Genomic DNA, 16396 nt, shown 5'->3' with positions numbered 1-16396 from the left:
ACCTCAGTATGTTCTTAAAAATCAGCTGGACTGCAAATACATAAATAATTAATAGATGAATAAGAATTTCAAAACCTTTCTCTTAAAATTATTGAGTACTTGCTTTAGGATACACATCGGTGTATTTGATGCAGAACCATTTCACAGATTATCTGTTAGTCCATCACAGAAACAACAGTTGCTGAAGACATAGCAATCAGCTAAAGTAAGCATGGCTAAGAATACATTTCTATTTTTAAGAATGTTTATAGCCCTTTTAATTGTATTAAAAACCTGACACATTTATTTTTCATTCAAGGACAGTTCTAAGAAGCAGTAGCAAGGAGGGCAAGACCTGTAAATAATATTGGTATAAATATACTGTACTGGCACAGCTGAAAGTTTTCCATTACTCAGGAAAAGGTCACTAGACCTATTGAACATGTTTAGACTACCCATGCTGCTTAAAACATGACAGAAATAGCTTTACCATTTAGCATCTGACACAAATACAAACTGAAGTCTTTAGCAAACAGGTATGCCTACCTAATTTAGGGCTGTTTTCCTGAACACAGAGCCCAGTGTCATACATACATTGCCAGGGAGCCACAGTTTTCTTGGAGCTTTTCTTGATTAATATGAATTCTGAACTTTTGTACATTCCAAAATTATTTTCCTTTGCCATTCCTATAGCCATAACAAATATGAAAATAACGCTTGTTTTTAAAGTACAAATGACTTTATCTAAAATTTACACAGTATCTCATATTCGCATATTGTAGTTTTTTGCTGTTTCCATTTGTGATATTTTATACATTTAATGGGCAAAATTTTCAAAACTGACCAGTGATTTTGAACAGCTTCCTATTTTGGATGTTCAACATGAAGATTCTTGAAAAGGACAAATTTTCAGAGGGACGGTATTCAGTATTTTCTAAATTCAGTGTGTCAGTGTAACCATTGCAAAATTGAGGTGCCCAACATTACTAGACACTTCTTTTCTGCAGAAGAAACTCCTGAATTCTCTCCCCAGAGAAGTGCATCAGCAGAAATCACTTTTCTGCCCATCAGATTTTCCCTCCCATCTCTCATGTTTCCCCTGGCTGTCAAGAGACAATTGTTCTTTCCACATCATAACAGCGGATCCTCATGTAACTGCCACTGTTTACAATTTCCATCTACCAGCTATGTAATTAGAGATAAATCTGGCTGTATAACTTCTTCTCCAAAATTACACATTAACCTGACCCGAAGCCCTGTGAAATCAGCCAGAAAAATTTCACTGATTTTTACAGATGTTACATCAGGTGTTTATTAGCTGTTCCATTTAGAAGAAAAAAGAAGCTGAAAAATGTTTAAAACCTAACACAGCTATCAACTTATCTCAAATGGGCAATCTGAGGAGATGCTGGAAGGCAAACATGACATGTTTTATGCACTCTCAACTCCCCAAAATGTATTTCCACAAGTTTAAGCTGACTTGTGAATATTCTGGCTCTTGTGATATTTCTTGTTCTCTTCTCCACAATGTTCTGGGCTTTGTTTTTAGGCAAAGTAATTAATATCTTTACATCCTTAACTACAAACCCTTAAATTATTTGAAACCTCTTTTTGTCATAAAACCCCCTCTTTGGGGCCTTGTTTATGTAGTCATTTGCTACAGCTAACTTGACAAAAATCCTACAGCTCTGAGAATATGGAAACTCAGAAAAATGAATTAGCTTGTGAGAAATCTTTGCAGCATTTTCATTTATCCATTTGTTTTCTGGTCTGCTGTATCTCTTGGGGTACTCGCTCTCCCAGGTTCTCTGTATTGCGTTAACCCTGTAGTTGGGCTCATTCAGGGAACAGGAAAGCGATTTCTGACAGAGGGAGCTGGTAAGAAGCAAAAATTGCAGAGGAAACTCAGTCTGGCCAAGACAGTGATTCAGTTGCTGCTCACCTCTTCTTACAAAAAGCATCTGGGCCTTGAGCAAGTCCTAAGAGGAGACCTGTGTGATATACCACTTTTGTCACCCTGGAAACCCTCCCTATCCTTACAGCTTTACAGGGCAGCAAGCAACAGTTATTTTATAACACGCTGGTTGTGACAATATGGTCCACCTCCCCCAGCAAACTGCTTATTAGCGATGCCAAACTTTGGGCAGAAGGTTCTCTGACCAGAGACGTGCTGCTGTGCTACTCCGGGTCCCCATCCTGACGGTGTTCCCAGTGGCATGGGTCAGCTCTTCCCAGGAGAGCCAGCCACCCTCCAGCAGGATCAGCGGGCTTGCTGCTGAATCAACCAGAAGAACAGAGGACGGAAAAAGCTTTCTGCGCCAACAGAGCCCCATGTTGCCACTGCCTGCCCCAGCCCTCTACACAGCAGGTGTATCTCAAGGGCACTGTAGCTGGAGGCTGCTATGATCAGCTCTAACAAAGCTTAATTTCTACCTACGCTGCTTCAGTATAAACAGTGCAGGCTAACAATTTAAGCAGATTTTTGTCTTTATCTTTGATGCTTGTTCATACACTATACTTATCTCCCAGAAACATCATACGCATATTGTAATGATGGGATGTTTTCCCTCTTTTCATAATATTTTAAGTGATATTTTAAAAAATACAAAAATGATCTATGGATTTTTACAGCCTGAAACTGCATTCAAATGCGGGGGGGGGGGTGAATTATGAAGACCAGGCTGATTATAAGTGGGGGCAGCAATTGCAAACAGCAGATGATTCATTAGCCCAACATGGAGGAGAAACTGGATATTTAAAGAACACTTCCACAGTTAAAAAAAATAATCCAAAGGACATTGAACACATTGAACAATGTTTATAGTTACTATTGCTACAGTATATAAGCATCTCAGTTATAATACATATCCTACAGAGACATAATACAAGCTTTGTAAGTGAATTTTTCCATTCTTTCAGAGGAAGGAAATCTGGAGAATCAAACTGTGTTTCAGACATGTGGTAGACTTCCAAAACAGAGTAAAAGAGGAGATCCCACTTGACTCACCATGGATCCCTTCACTGGGCTCCAACTAAGCCGTTGTGGTACCTACATTTGGCGATGCCTCAAATGGCACGATGCCTCGTGCCTCTATGCCAGACTGTACATCCCTTTGACCTGGCTTGACTGTAGTAGCACAACTGATGTGACAGACTGGGTACCCTGAACATATCTGAATTATACCCAATTCTGCCTCTATCTCTGATGGCCAACTGTTTTCTACTTCAGCAGACTGGATTACTTACATTAAGGATTTAGGAGCTTAAAATTACCTGCCTATGATGTATGTATGTTGTGAAATCACCTACTCTTACAGGCAATGTAACTAACCAAAAATTAAGAGAAATGTGTCAATAAACAAAGAATACATATAAATGTATTGAGAATCAATACCTACATGCTTGCATTTGGTTTTGGAGACAGGCAGACCAGAAGATAGATAAATTAAAAAAATAGCAAGTCTTTCATCTTCTGCTATGTTGAGGCAGTTAGATGGTCCCTTACATTTTCAGTCTTCAATAACAAGGGGATAAACAAAATGCAAGGGAAATCTCCACACTCACACCCTTATCTCTGTTTATTCTCCCTAATTCTTTTTCCCCTCCCTAAAAAAGTACAGGAGATGCCACACCTTCACACTTTATCAAGCATATTATCCGAATTTGTCCTTTTCATTCTTTTCTGGGACAGGCAGGGTAACAACCCAGTCTGACTTTGCAAATCCATGTGTGTTTTTGTGCACAGGTATTTAAAGTGATACAAGGAGGCATCCAAGTCCCCAGATGCCACCACAGATAAGAAAAAAGAAATTTATTTCTTGTACAGAAGATGCAGGCCAACAAATCTGGGTCTAATTAAATAGTGATACATTAACTTGGGAACTAATTGTAGTAAGAATTCCTCATCCTGTAAGCATCCTCTGCTTTCCAAATAATAAACATCCTCTGAGAATTACCATAACTGCATAGCATGAGTAAACTTTCCAGTGCTGGCTGCCTAAAAGTATGGCAGAACCGTAAGTTTCCTGGCAAGAAAAGTATCTGAATATAATAAAACCACAGTTGCAAATGGTATTAGGAGATACTGAAAGAATGAAAAATAAGATCTTCCTATGCTGTGTTCACTGTATCGACTGTGTTCCATAGGAGTGTGTAAAAGCCTTTAGCACTGCCATGCACAAAACTGCCCTTGGAAAAGTTTGGGGAAAGTCTGACCATTGCCCCTCAGAAACATTAATTTCTGAAACAACAGCTATCCATACAAACAGACAGACTACTTAAGGGGAAATTCCCAGCTGTTCAGCAGCTAAACACTATACAGGTCTCACACCAGCTTTCCTGTGTAGGGTTTGACCAAAATAAATGGCAAATGTGAAGCACAGCACATTTTTAAGAACCCTCTTATCTACTGAGTGATCTGATTTTCAGATGAAGCAGCAACCTTGCCGTGAATTCCCACAGAGAATGGACAGGAGGACAGCAGCTAAGGCTTGCTAAGTGTGAAAGTACCAGACCTGACAGAGAAATGGATGGGCAACATCAGAGACCGAAACCTTGGTGGAAAGTCTTGTAAGTGGATGTCTTCATTGCTATCTTACACGCTTTTTTTTCTGCAGCTGGTCCCAAGCTCAGAAGAACAGAGCAGAACAAAGGCAGAGGTTTTTGTTCTTTAACCTGCTGGTAATTGGTACCATTCTGTGGAGGTGTTTTGGGGGGCTTTTTTTCTCACCCCATTAAAGCCTTAAGAAAAAGTAAGTTTGTTCTTAAAAAAAAAAAAAAAATCTGTTAGAAAACAGTTTGTTCCCAATAGACAACCTGGGAATATTATTTACAGATGTCATAAAACTTCTCCTGCTTTACTGCTAACTCCAGTAAAGCAGTTGACAGTGTGTTTTGAACATGCACTCAAAAAAATGAAATAATATTTGGCAATAGCTATAAAGGAGCAGATTCTGAAGAGCTTGTTACTGGACAAGAAGTCAATCAACAAGGGTCAGTGAAGCCATTTTTGGAATGAATTACTTGTGAACTATTCAACTGACCAAAAGGTAAATAGCAGGGCATTATTATAATGTTATTTTTTTAAACGGAGTAAAGAAACAAGGTTCATCGTAAGTAACCTTAATATGGGATGTTGCAATACATGTGGTAATTTTTGTCTTCTGCATTGTTTTGCTATCAGTCACAATATCACATTTCATTAAGAACTGGCCTCAGGATAAATAATACATGTAGAAAATAAGATATCCACTAAGTATGCAATATTACCTTCCATTTCAGAAGGGCAAATGAGTTTAGTGAACTTAAGGATAAGTGACTTCTTGGATATTTCATATTAAAAGACAGTTTCAACTGCAGTGAAGAGATTGCTTTTGTTTATAATTTAGGGAGGAGCTACAGCAAAACAGTTTCAGCTTTCTAAGATTCAAAAGAAGGCAGCAATCAATATTTTTACTACTCTTCCAGAATTCCAGAAACTTTATGTGCTTTTATACCTGTAGCTTTTAGATGGCTCTTTGGGGACATTTGGGTTGAATCAGACAGTTATGCAGTTCTACGCATATTTCTATTAAGTTTTGAAACATGTTCTTTTTTTTGATTTACAAAAAAATGCAGCGCTCCAGTTTTAGAATAATTTGGTGTCTACCAAGGATATCTGATCATCCAAATCTTCTTAACTGCCAGAATCCTACAGGGTTTTTTTGTCAGACAAGAAATTAATAATGTCCCAAGATCACTCAACCCTGCATTGTTTTATATGCAAAAGAACGAAGCTATACACATGCAGTGTGGCATCCACATGTATTACTGGTGATTTTTCCATTACTCTTCCAATATGGCAGTGCATACCACTGACCCTCACCCACAGGAGGGATTGACGGGGGTAATTTCCAACCTATGCATCCAGTCCCTTCTGCTCCTCCAACATGGACTCAGGGGCAGCGACACAGGGGGATCCAAGTGTCAGACAAAAGCAACAAGGAGCTATTCACCAGGGAAAGGCAGAAGGCTGGATGGAAGTTCCCTCTGGGCTGGATTTGGCCCACGAAATATAGTCTGGATGATGCCAGAATGAGAGAGTAAATTTCATAAGGAATGAAAGGGATAAAATAGGCTTTCATGGAATGAATAGCTAAGTAGCTCCCAAGATATATGAAATCTTAGTAGCCAAAGACTGAAAAATTGTAATAACTACAGTATGAGCACTGTACAAGAAGAAAGTGCCTGCCAAATTCATGTTCTGATGCCAGAAATTCTGAAAATTGGGAAAATACGAAAACAAAATCTGAAAAAGCAAAAATATGGTCATTGCTAAGTTATGGGAACAGCCCTACTGACTGTAAGGATGTTGCTAATAAAATTCTCAGAGCAAAAGCAAGAATGGCAAAAATTACTCTTACCTTATTCACTTTTTGTGGTACAAGGGAAGCATCTTTTAATAACCAAATGGGACATAAAGCCAAATGTGTGCGCACAGCCTTCAAAAGAATGATTAAACTGATTCTCAAATAAATGTTTGTCGAGGATCTATATTTATAAAAGATGAAAAAAGTACAAGTTCAGATGAAAACAAGCGATTCTTTCTTTCTTACTACCACCTGTCATAAATTAGGTTTTGGACAAGGACAGTTATGCTGCTATTGGAAACACCTAATTTACTCCTGGGTATGAAAGTATAAAAGGTACCAACTCCAGAAATTAATACATTACTGAAAACAAGGACTGTCTTGCATGTTGAGCCTTCTGTACTTTCACGCATGGGAACAAACTCTTGGCAGAAAATCCTGCCCTTGACCTGTAACTCTCAGGTATCAGAGATATAGGCAAAAAGCCGTCCTCCAGAGCCTCGAGAGGACACACAGTTTCCCTGTGGAATCTAAGAGCTCTTGTCAACATACGCGCACCTCCCCCAGGGCCATAAAAGTGAGGTGGTAAACAAAAACAGCTGAAAGAAACAGGTCTGCTTGGCAGAGATGAGGAGAAGTTTCACTGGCCAGTGGTACCTTCAGGTTATGCAATGCCATGTCGGGCATAATGCTCCTTATTCTAGAAGAGCCAAAATATTGCACAAGGTGGCCCTGTTCCACCCAGACATCACCCTCTCCCCAGCATGCCAGACACTATACCATGCCTTAAAAACACTTTGGAGGGGAAAATAATTTCCCCTTTGAGTTATGAAGAGCAACAGGTAAAAACACTTTGAGAGAGAAGTTGGCAAGTTGCTGAGCATGCAATTCCTTGCAAATCTACAGGGAAGGCCAAGCTGAAGGTCGTCTGAAGATAGGGATGAAGTTGGGCAACATGATGGTCACGAGTTAGATTGCTGCTGCTGCAGCTACACAGATCCACAGCCCGAAAGTCACTGGCCGGATGGCTACAAGTCCGTTTCTCCAGAAAGCAGCCCTAGTGTGACAGGCATGGGAAAAAGACTCTTTCCTCCAGTCCTTGCACAGATCTGATGCCTAAATCCTGGCTTGAGAAGAAAACCCTGCCCTATTTTCTACTGTGTTCATCCCTGAACTGTCAACAGCCCATTCCTAAGACTGCATCAGTTTTTAATCTTACACATTTATTAACATGCCTCTTACTCCTATTCTTACCTCTTCACGACCCCTGGCCACTGTGGCAAGCATTCTTCTTTCCCAAAGCTCCTTTAAGTTTAACCTTCTCCCATGTTATGTGACAGAGGAGTGTATTTATGCTTTTTCTGAATAAGTCAGTATTATTTGCTATGCCACTGTCCTTTTCTGGATTGAAACACCTAATCATGTCAAGTTTACCCATCAGTTCATCGCAAAATGGAGAGGATGGGAGGATATTTGAACCCTACCTTTCAACTCTGGATCAGCTAATGACCTGGCATACAGATGAAGGCATAAATTAGTACGGTTTCACTGACTTCACTTGTCTATGAAAATGTCATCCAGTTGAAAACCTGTCCCACCCAGTTAATAAATGGACAAGCCTCTTCACATGCAAAAGAAATCAGTTCTCTAGCTGGAGAAGAAAACTTTCAAAGCAGGATGACCTCTGACAGGAAAAAGCACAAGAAGAACATCCTCTGAACTACAAAATAATAAACATACATAAATTCTCTTGTCACGTGAACAAATCAATAGCAATACTAACCAATGAACAGCAGTAGCATGAAAATTAAGTACCTTACTGAACAAATGGACTGCAAAATGAAATGCAGGAAAGGTTAAAAAAAAAGAGAAGTCTTCTGTTCTTATAATTAAAACATCCTGCCTCCTGCCCTGAACACCTCCTCTCCTCTAACTGGCAATTGCCTACCAAAATTCATCCTTGGAAGTGCTGGCAGAGGCAGGGTGTGGACCAGATTCAGAGGCACAGGTTTTATCACTACATCTTCCAATTCCACTCAGATGACACACTATTAAAAGCTGTCCACCACAGTTCTACCATTGCTGTCATCAATAAGGCTAGAGGCTGAATGATGGTTTCAGTTTTGGCAGTGTGGACCAACCTCAGGAATTGAGGCCGAGTTTGAATTGGAAACGGAGAAATGTATTTCTTGTACATACCTCCCACATATGTTACAAATGTGCATCTAACATAAAGTCCTGGGATGAGATCCTTGTGCCAAAGGCAAAATTCTCATTGACTTCACTAAGTTTGCAGCCCTGAGTTTAAAAAAGTAAGCAAAAAGTAAGGGAATAATCATTTGTTCGTTAACCCAAACTCTTCAGCTTTTCAGTATGCTCATGTGCAGCCGTCATATTCAAAATCCTTCTCTTTCTGGCCTATCAAGGAAAATACAGCTGAACTGCATGTGGAAGATAAACCGTGGGACTGAACAATTCAGTGTGTCCCCTGGTCTTAGCTCTCTCCAAATTCCAGGGTGCAGTAGTACCTCCTAAATCTTTCTCCTGGGAACATGCCACAGCTGCTCCCCAGCTGCTGGGACAATACTGGAGCATATTCCCTCACCCTGTAACGAAGGCAGCCCTGGCACATACCCACTGCTCAGCCCAGGGACAGCTACAGCCTCAACAGTGTACTGATGGATACACATCATTGGGAAGAGACGCTGCCCTAAACCACCCGATCGTGTCATGCACTGTAATTGCAGTGAACCAAACTGGGATAGGAAGATACAGAGAGCCTACAGATAGGAAAGATTCTAGAGGGTTATAGTGAATATACTAACCGTGGGAACAGACAAATTTCTGGAGGCATTTCAGTAAATGTGCTCTTGAATACCTAAAACTGTTTTAAATTACTGGCCCTTTTACATTAAGGAGACCTGGAGCCTTAACTTAAACAGATTACAATGGAAGGACTGATGCATCAACTGGTAAAGTGTCCTTTGGATGCTTTTATCCCTCAAATTTCTCCAAAAGCAATGTACAGTCAGTTTTTTTCTCAGCTCACAGCAGTGCAAGATCAGCCCTAAATTAGAAGATTATGGCTTATCCTTCAGAGGAGATACTTTTTCAGACAAATGGCATTTGGTCCTGTGAGAATAGGTGTGATGTTGCCAGTTGTGCCATTTGAATTACATCAGGCCTCAAGCTGAATGGAGCCCAAATTAAGATCATGAATATAAAGATTTCTTTCATCGTGTTTGTTTAGCTGTGTAGTCATGTCACCATCGACTGTCTGCGTGCTGTCTGCGAGCACAGAACAAATTATGAACTTGAATCTCTCTCTCTATTCACCTCTACTCTAAGTCTCTACCAAAAAAAAAAGAGTAAAAAAAGCCCTGAATAAAAATGACAGTGATTTATCTTGTGAAAACACTGGTCCTCTGGTTGGAATTGCAGAAATGTAGGTATATTATATCTTCAGTGCAGTCCTGGGTTTGCTTTAAGTTTTTACCGTAATGTCCAATAGTACAAAACAAGCCGTAAGTTTCAATGCAAACACACGTTATTCCAAAGAGTTCAAAGAGACAAGGAAAAGATGATAAGAAGGTGGAATTATTCCCCTAACTTTAAAGAGTTCAGACGGATAAAAGGCTTAAGCCAATATCCACTAGTATGAACAGCAATATGGTGCCAGTGCCTATCATTTAACAATGCTTTTTAGAAAAACAAAACTTCTTGATGAGAACCTCTATTTTTTAAGAACATCCAGTCAACAACATCTATAACTGATGTGGTAGTAATGACCCCATTGAGTGCCTGACAGCGGTTTCTAAGCACACCAACCAACACTCCAGCAAATTATCAATTTGGGGTCACAGGACACTGTTTAGCTACACGTTCTCTCCAGCTTTAAAGGGTTTTGTGGATCCTGCTCTTTCAAACTTAAGAGCCAGTTTATTTTTTGCAGTTTGGGTGGGTGCTGTGTTTCGGTAGCATGTGAAAGGGCTCTAGAGTACTTAGCATAAACAAGGGGTTTCAGAACACTACACTAAATAAAAATACGGCATCTCAAAGCAATGGATCTGCCTCATTCATATACAGTTATCTTTTTTTTTCTCCCCCCACCCCAACTCTGACAAAGATGCTGCTGTCCAAGGAAGTTACCAAAAGCATAAAACACGAGACAGCAAAAGCATTGGTAAGCCAACAGTTTCCAGCTTCCCCTGACAGAGTCCACTTCCTTGTTAGTGCTGCAGCTCAATGGCTGAAAACTTTCAACCGCCTCCCCTGAGCGGTGTTTTCATCTCTTCCCAACCAGCCCACCTGTAACAACAAAGACAATTAACTTCACTGCCTCCCTGAACAGTACAGCCTCTCTGACCTCCAAGAAGATCAAGAACTTGGAAAGGGAAATGGCTGTTGCCTCTTGTAGGCAGAAACAAACAGAATGAACAGTCCGGGCGAGACGTGATGCTCCTCCACACAGCCCTCGTGGACCACGGCTCCCTCCTTGTACAGTGCTCTTCTCCAAGGAACCGGCCGCCTTGGCAGGGAGCATCACCGAGGGACTCAGTAGACCGACTCGTAAATTGGCTTATGATGGAAATGCAAAATTTGAGGCTTGTACAGCCAACCCTCCATACCCCTACGACACACAACACTCACTAGAACAACTGCTGCATGCTTCAGGCTATTGCCTAGCCTCTGACTGCCAGCCCGCATCCATCACAGCAGCTTTCCAGTGCCACCTTTCCAAACTCACAGTCATTACCAGCAGCAGACACCTGAAAGAACTTGGCACCTATGGGAAGAAAGTAAATGCAGGAGGTTTGAGTACCTTCCCTTTGTTCTTATTCTCAAAAGTGACTTACATACACAGCAGCTTATGAAGCATTTTAGATCCCAAGAACTCGTGTTAGATTTCGAGAAACTGCTGAAAATTCAATTCTATGCTTCGCTGAAAATTCAATTCTATGTTTCACTGCAAATTAAGGGTCTCAGAAGTCTGCGCACTCTACATAGTCTTAAAAAAATGGGGCTTGGGCTCCCGAATAACTTGGATGACCATCATTCATTCCCCTAAACGTTAAGCTGCAGAAACCACTCCCAAAACCAAGTCTGGGAAACAAATTTGCAGTTGTTCAGGGTAGCTCAATACTTAGCCTGTTGAGTCACCATAATGACCACAGAACGGATGGATTATATGATTTTAATAGGTCAGACACCGCTGTTTTTTCCTCTACAATCACACATCCTAAAACAACTGAGAAGTAGTTAAGTCAGACACGTGTGCTCACACTCTGTTTATTTTGAAAAGTCATCACCTCTTCTCCAGATGAATGCTGTTACATTTGCACCTGACCATACACTGCTTCTCTTCAGTCAAGAACAGGGATTGACACATGCATGCAAACAGCCTGCCGGAATAACAGACGTATTTCTCTAAACACAGCTTTGCTGCCCCTCTGTTCACTAGCAGTTTTTGTTGCCAAGCAAAGGAGTTAATCCTGCCCATAATTGTGCCTGTCTTTTACAAATACAATTGAAACTAAAGAAATTACCAACATGTTTTTAAATAAACACTGACATGATATCTCCAGGTTGGTTTTCTGCTTTGCAGTTATGGTTGTTAAGAAAATACCCCTAGCAGTCTCAAATACATAGGCATCCCAATGTGCTGCACACTGTATAAAGGCCCATGGAGGTTATGGTTAAAATACACTCATAGAAGAGAAAAATGAATTTTCTTTCCTCCTACTGACTTTCCTGACCACATGGAAATTTTTTTCTCCCCACCATCGCATTCCTCATAGGACAAACTGAACACAGTGCCTCATCACTCTGTGAAAAATAGTACAGAAGAGAAGGGTGAAACTATAAATATGGCATGTGATAAGTAACACCCCAGCCCTCAAACACCACCTGCGTGATTTCTGCTCTGCTCCTCACTTCGTGATTTTCTTCCTTCATAACTGAGCACTAATGCCTGCTGAGTGGCTTCAGCAGTGCCAGGCAGTACACTTCTCATTCTGTTTCTCCAAGAAAATGAAAGGTGATGCAGGACACATGGAGTTCCAGCCACAATGCAGTCAGTAGGATTTTTGGTTTAGACCTTTGTAGTGCCAGGATTTCTCACCGGTTTGCAGTGATGTCATATTCAAATCTGAACTGGTAGATGTTACCTTAAAACAAAACACTTTTGCCCCAACAGCAAAAACGTGCTGATGACTGTTACTTGTTTTGTGAAGTGTCCTGAGATGGTGGTCAGCAGAGGGTTGAACAGGAGCGAGGAACGATTAATATACAGATTGCACAAAAGGAGGTAACTCCATGTAGTAGGCAATAAAGGATTAAAAAAAGTCCTGTGTTTAACAGGTAATGTGACACAGCTCTCCCTCAAGAGCTCTAGGGAACCGTTTCAAGTACTCTCCTTTCACATCATATAATAACCCTACTGGCATGACCTCTTCCAAACAGGAAATGGCACAATCTACTCAATAAAAACCTCTGATTTGTTTTCTTTTCTCAGCCTGGTATTCAGCTGAGTGCTACACAAAACCAAGAGAAGACTGTCCCTGCCCTCCTTGTCTACCCCCAAAATTTTGATCCTGAAGGGGAAAGAAGCAGCGGGGCAACGCACACTGCAGAAAACCTAAGATGCAGAGTGTAGCTAAGGCTAGGGCTGTAAAAGAAGCGAAAAAGAAAGTTTAGTAATGAATCCAACTGGAAGGGGTTCTCCTCTAAACAGCTCAGCCCAGCATCACTATTGGTAGTTTTTACACTCTAAGCTGGAGTGCAGGCAGTCAACAGTATGACCCAAAGAAACACCCACCCAACGAGCTGGCTGAAACAACCATCACGGACTGCTTTAATGAACCGGCTCCACGTGGTTGTGCAGCGAGCGAGGTGTGTGCTCAGGTGGCAGGTGACAACACTGCAGCGGGCCGATGGGGAGCAGGCAGCCTTTACCAACACAGTTGCTGCATCTCGGGTGCTCTTGCAATGACTGGTGAGCAAAGAAGCAGCGACGGGATATTTACCTTACGGTTACTTTTCAGGAGTTTACTTAAAACACTGGGTTGATGTAGGTATGAAAATGCCACATAGCAAGTAACATGAATTTGAAACATATATCTACAATAAAAACTGAAATTTTCAGGTTTTCCTGTGGTTATGAGCCCGGAAGCCGTTCCACACAGGCAGGTCTTTGTGTCCCTGATTAACCTCAGTCAAGTAACTTAAACAGGGCTGGGTCTGATTAAGGTCCACAGTCGCAAGCTTCAGAAAACGCTTTGTACACAAATTTGGTTTTTGGCCAACCCTGATTGCTGCATGTAAGTTACATCTGATAGGAGCAAAATGTGTCCGTTCATGAGAATTTAAACTAAAATTTCCCTAGAGACCAGGACAGCACTATTTTTCTTGCTTTTGTAGTCAGTCACTGCCTTGGCCTAATTACCCTTTTCTTGCCAACGTCAAAGCGGAGTGGGGGAGAGGTTATTTTTCAAAAGGCGGGATAAATCCCCTCGCCTCTAACTTCTGAAGGCTTCAGTTTATGACTCACTGTGTCCACAGTGAAATGAAGTTGTGATCACAACTCCAGACCCGATCCAACACACACTGTAATCAATGGGAGTCTTTCCGTTGACTTCAATGGCAGCAGGGTCACGCCCTTAGCAGACACTAGCTGCGCACATAACAAAACCACCCTCCAGTTTTGGATGGCAGAAAATGTGGTCAGTCTGGAAACAGCAGGGATCCCTGAGGTCAGGGATTGTCTACAACAAAAAAACTAATGCACAAAAAACCAACAGAGAGATGCTTCAAGTGCACCTGTCTGCACTCTGACTCTTTCTAGCACTATCAGCCCAGACAAAACTGCATCCAGAGCAAATATTTATCAAAAAAAATGTAAAAAGAGCAGATCTTGGCAAAAACCAAAATCGGGCCCAGAGCAGAAAATGTAGAATAATTATTCAATCTTAAAATAAAGTTTTCAAATAAAATAAACATAAGCTTGAAGAAATGAGCTCAGTACAACTTAGAAGCTAGAAAACACTTGCATCAGACTTTGTAGGGCAGTTTTACCCTTGTCAAACATGAAGGTCAACCTAGGACTTATAAAAGAAGGGGCGTATGAGCAAAGCCAGTGTCAGACTCTATATTGTATGTTAGCAGACCACCAGCAAACAGCTGTCTGTTGGCTTCAACATTCTTCATATGGTTCCTATGTGAAAACAGTAATAAAGAAAAAAGCTCACGATGAGGGAAAGCTAAGCTTGAAAATGAAACACACAGAACAGTTTTAAGAGTGTTGGGGGACTGTCAGAGAAAGGACCAAGGAAGAGCATACACTTTGGAAAGATGAAAACAATGACTATGTGATGTTGGTAAGAAATTGATCACTGTCAGGAAAAAAAGCTGGGACCAAAAAGGAATATTGATCTTTCAATAGCAGAGACCATTTAGTTTGGATGATACAGTATTTGTAGGCTGGGCTTCACCTTGGCTGATACATCCCCAGGGCTGATGCACTATTATTTGAACAATTTTCAGGTGGGAGAGGCAGACATACAGGCAGACTGGCTACCCTCACACTGGCAGGTATGTCCTGACAGGGTGTCTGAGAGTTACTGATGCTCGGTACAAGAAACGTCTCACTCAGGAAGGCCTCTCCAGGCTGATTGTTTCTTCCACCCAGCCTGTCAGGGCCTGAGCTTGGCAGGTTGCGGAGATAAAAGGAGGCCCTCCTTCAGTCAGCTTTTTTCTACACTTATTTTTCAGCAAATCAGGAAATGCACAATGACACAGTGATTTTGTTGGGTTAGTTACAGGCTTAACAGATACCTACTGTATAAATTAAGAACAGGGAGGTCCTCCAGGGCTGGGCGGCCTGTGCAATGGGAATGAGTACACTGTCCCCCAGAGAACTTGTAAAACGTGACTCAAACTTGTTAGCAAATTACTGGGCTAGAAACACACACACACACACACACACACACACCCCCACACACCCACACCCACACACACCCCCGTGGCATTATTCCGGCATTTCAGTGTAAACTCTTCATTATACCGGTTATACCTCACATTTTGGGCTGTGTTTTTGGATTCGATTCCCGTGCCATTTAAAAATGGGAGAAAAGAATTATCTCCCAGGGTGAAAAGCTGACACTCTGGACCATAAATCAGAGGGAGAGAGATACGGGGGGGGGGTGAGGGATGGCCGAGGAAGACACCCCCCCCGCCCGCTGCCCGCCCCCGCCCCCCGGGAGCCGCCTCCGGTCTCCGCGCCGACCATCACCGCCCGGCCCGGCCCGGCCCGGCCGCGGGGTCCCACGGCAAGCACCTACTTCTTGCAGGGGATGAGGGCCTTCCTCTCCTCCAGGATGCGGAGGCGTTGGTTGGGGCCATCGTAGGAGACGGCGGCCCGCCTGTTGCGGCCCGTGCCGTGTTCGTAGGACACGGTGCGTCCTTCCCACTGCCGCGGTGCCTGGCACGGCTCCGGACCCGCCGCCCCGCTGCTCCGCACCAGGAGGCCGCCCAGAAGCAGCAGCAGCAGCAGCAGCAACCCCGGCTCCGGTCCCGGCCCCAGCAGCCGCAGCTCGCCCGCTCCCCGCGCCATGCTCCGCTCCGCTCCGCGCTCTGCTCCGCTCCGCGCACGGCCGCCCCGCACGGCGCGCAGGCGGGCGGGCAGGCCTGCGCCGGGGGGGAGGGGGGGCGGGCCGTCTCCAAACCCGCATCACCACAGCGGGGAGAGGCGGTTTCTGCCCGAGCTGCTGTCTAGAAGCGGGATGGGAGAGCAGGAGGTAGTGGGGCGACGGGCGCTGGGGACCCTCGCCCGCCAGTGCCCCCCCCCCCGCCTTGTACCGGGCGGGTTTGCTTGCCCTGGCCGTGCCCACGGGTCCTCGAGGGGGGGCAATGCCAGAGGGGCGGCTGCAAGGCCCGAGCTTTGGGGTACCTCTGGGAACTCTGTGTGGGCTTTGGGAGGGAGGGGATACACGGCCAGGAGGGACCTGCTGGGTGAAACTGCTTTAATTTTGTTCTCGAGGGAGGAATTGCAGCAGGTCCCCACGGACAGACCG

General features: G+C 43.0%; 1 protein-coding gene across 1 annotated transcript in view; it reads right to left on the bottom strand.

Moving 5' to 3' along the window:
- Window positions 1-15971, bottom strand: part of EPDR1 (ependymin related 1) — a 33629-nt gene extending 17658 nt beyond the window's left edge. The window contains exon 1 of the mRNA XM_030010581.1: window positions 15665-15971. Within this exon, the coding sequence (XP_029866441.1) occupies window positions 15665-15936 (272 nt within the window). The 5' untranslated portion in view covers window positions 15937-15971. The remainder of the gene's footprint in view (window positions 1-15664) is intronic.
- Between the last annotated feature and the right edge of the window lie 425 nt (window positions 15972-16396).

The sequence above is a fragment of the Aquila chrysaetos genome, chromosome 3 (assembly GCF_900496995.4).
Source record: "Aquila chrysaetos chrysaetos chromosome 3, bAquChr1.4, whole genome shotgun sequence".
NCBI classification, from domain to species: Eukaryota; Metazoa; Chordata; class Aves; order Accipitriformes; family Accipitridae; genus Aquila; species Aquila chrysaetos.
The sequence above is the reverse complement of the archived record's forward strand: the minus strand, read 5'-3'. Positions and strand labels throughout refer to the sequence as shown.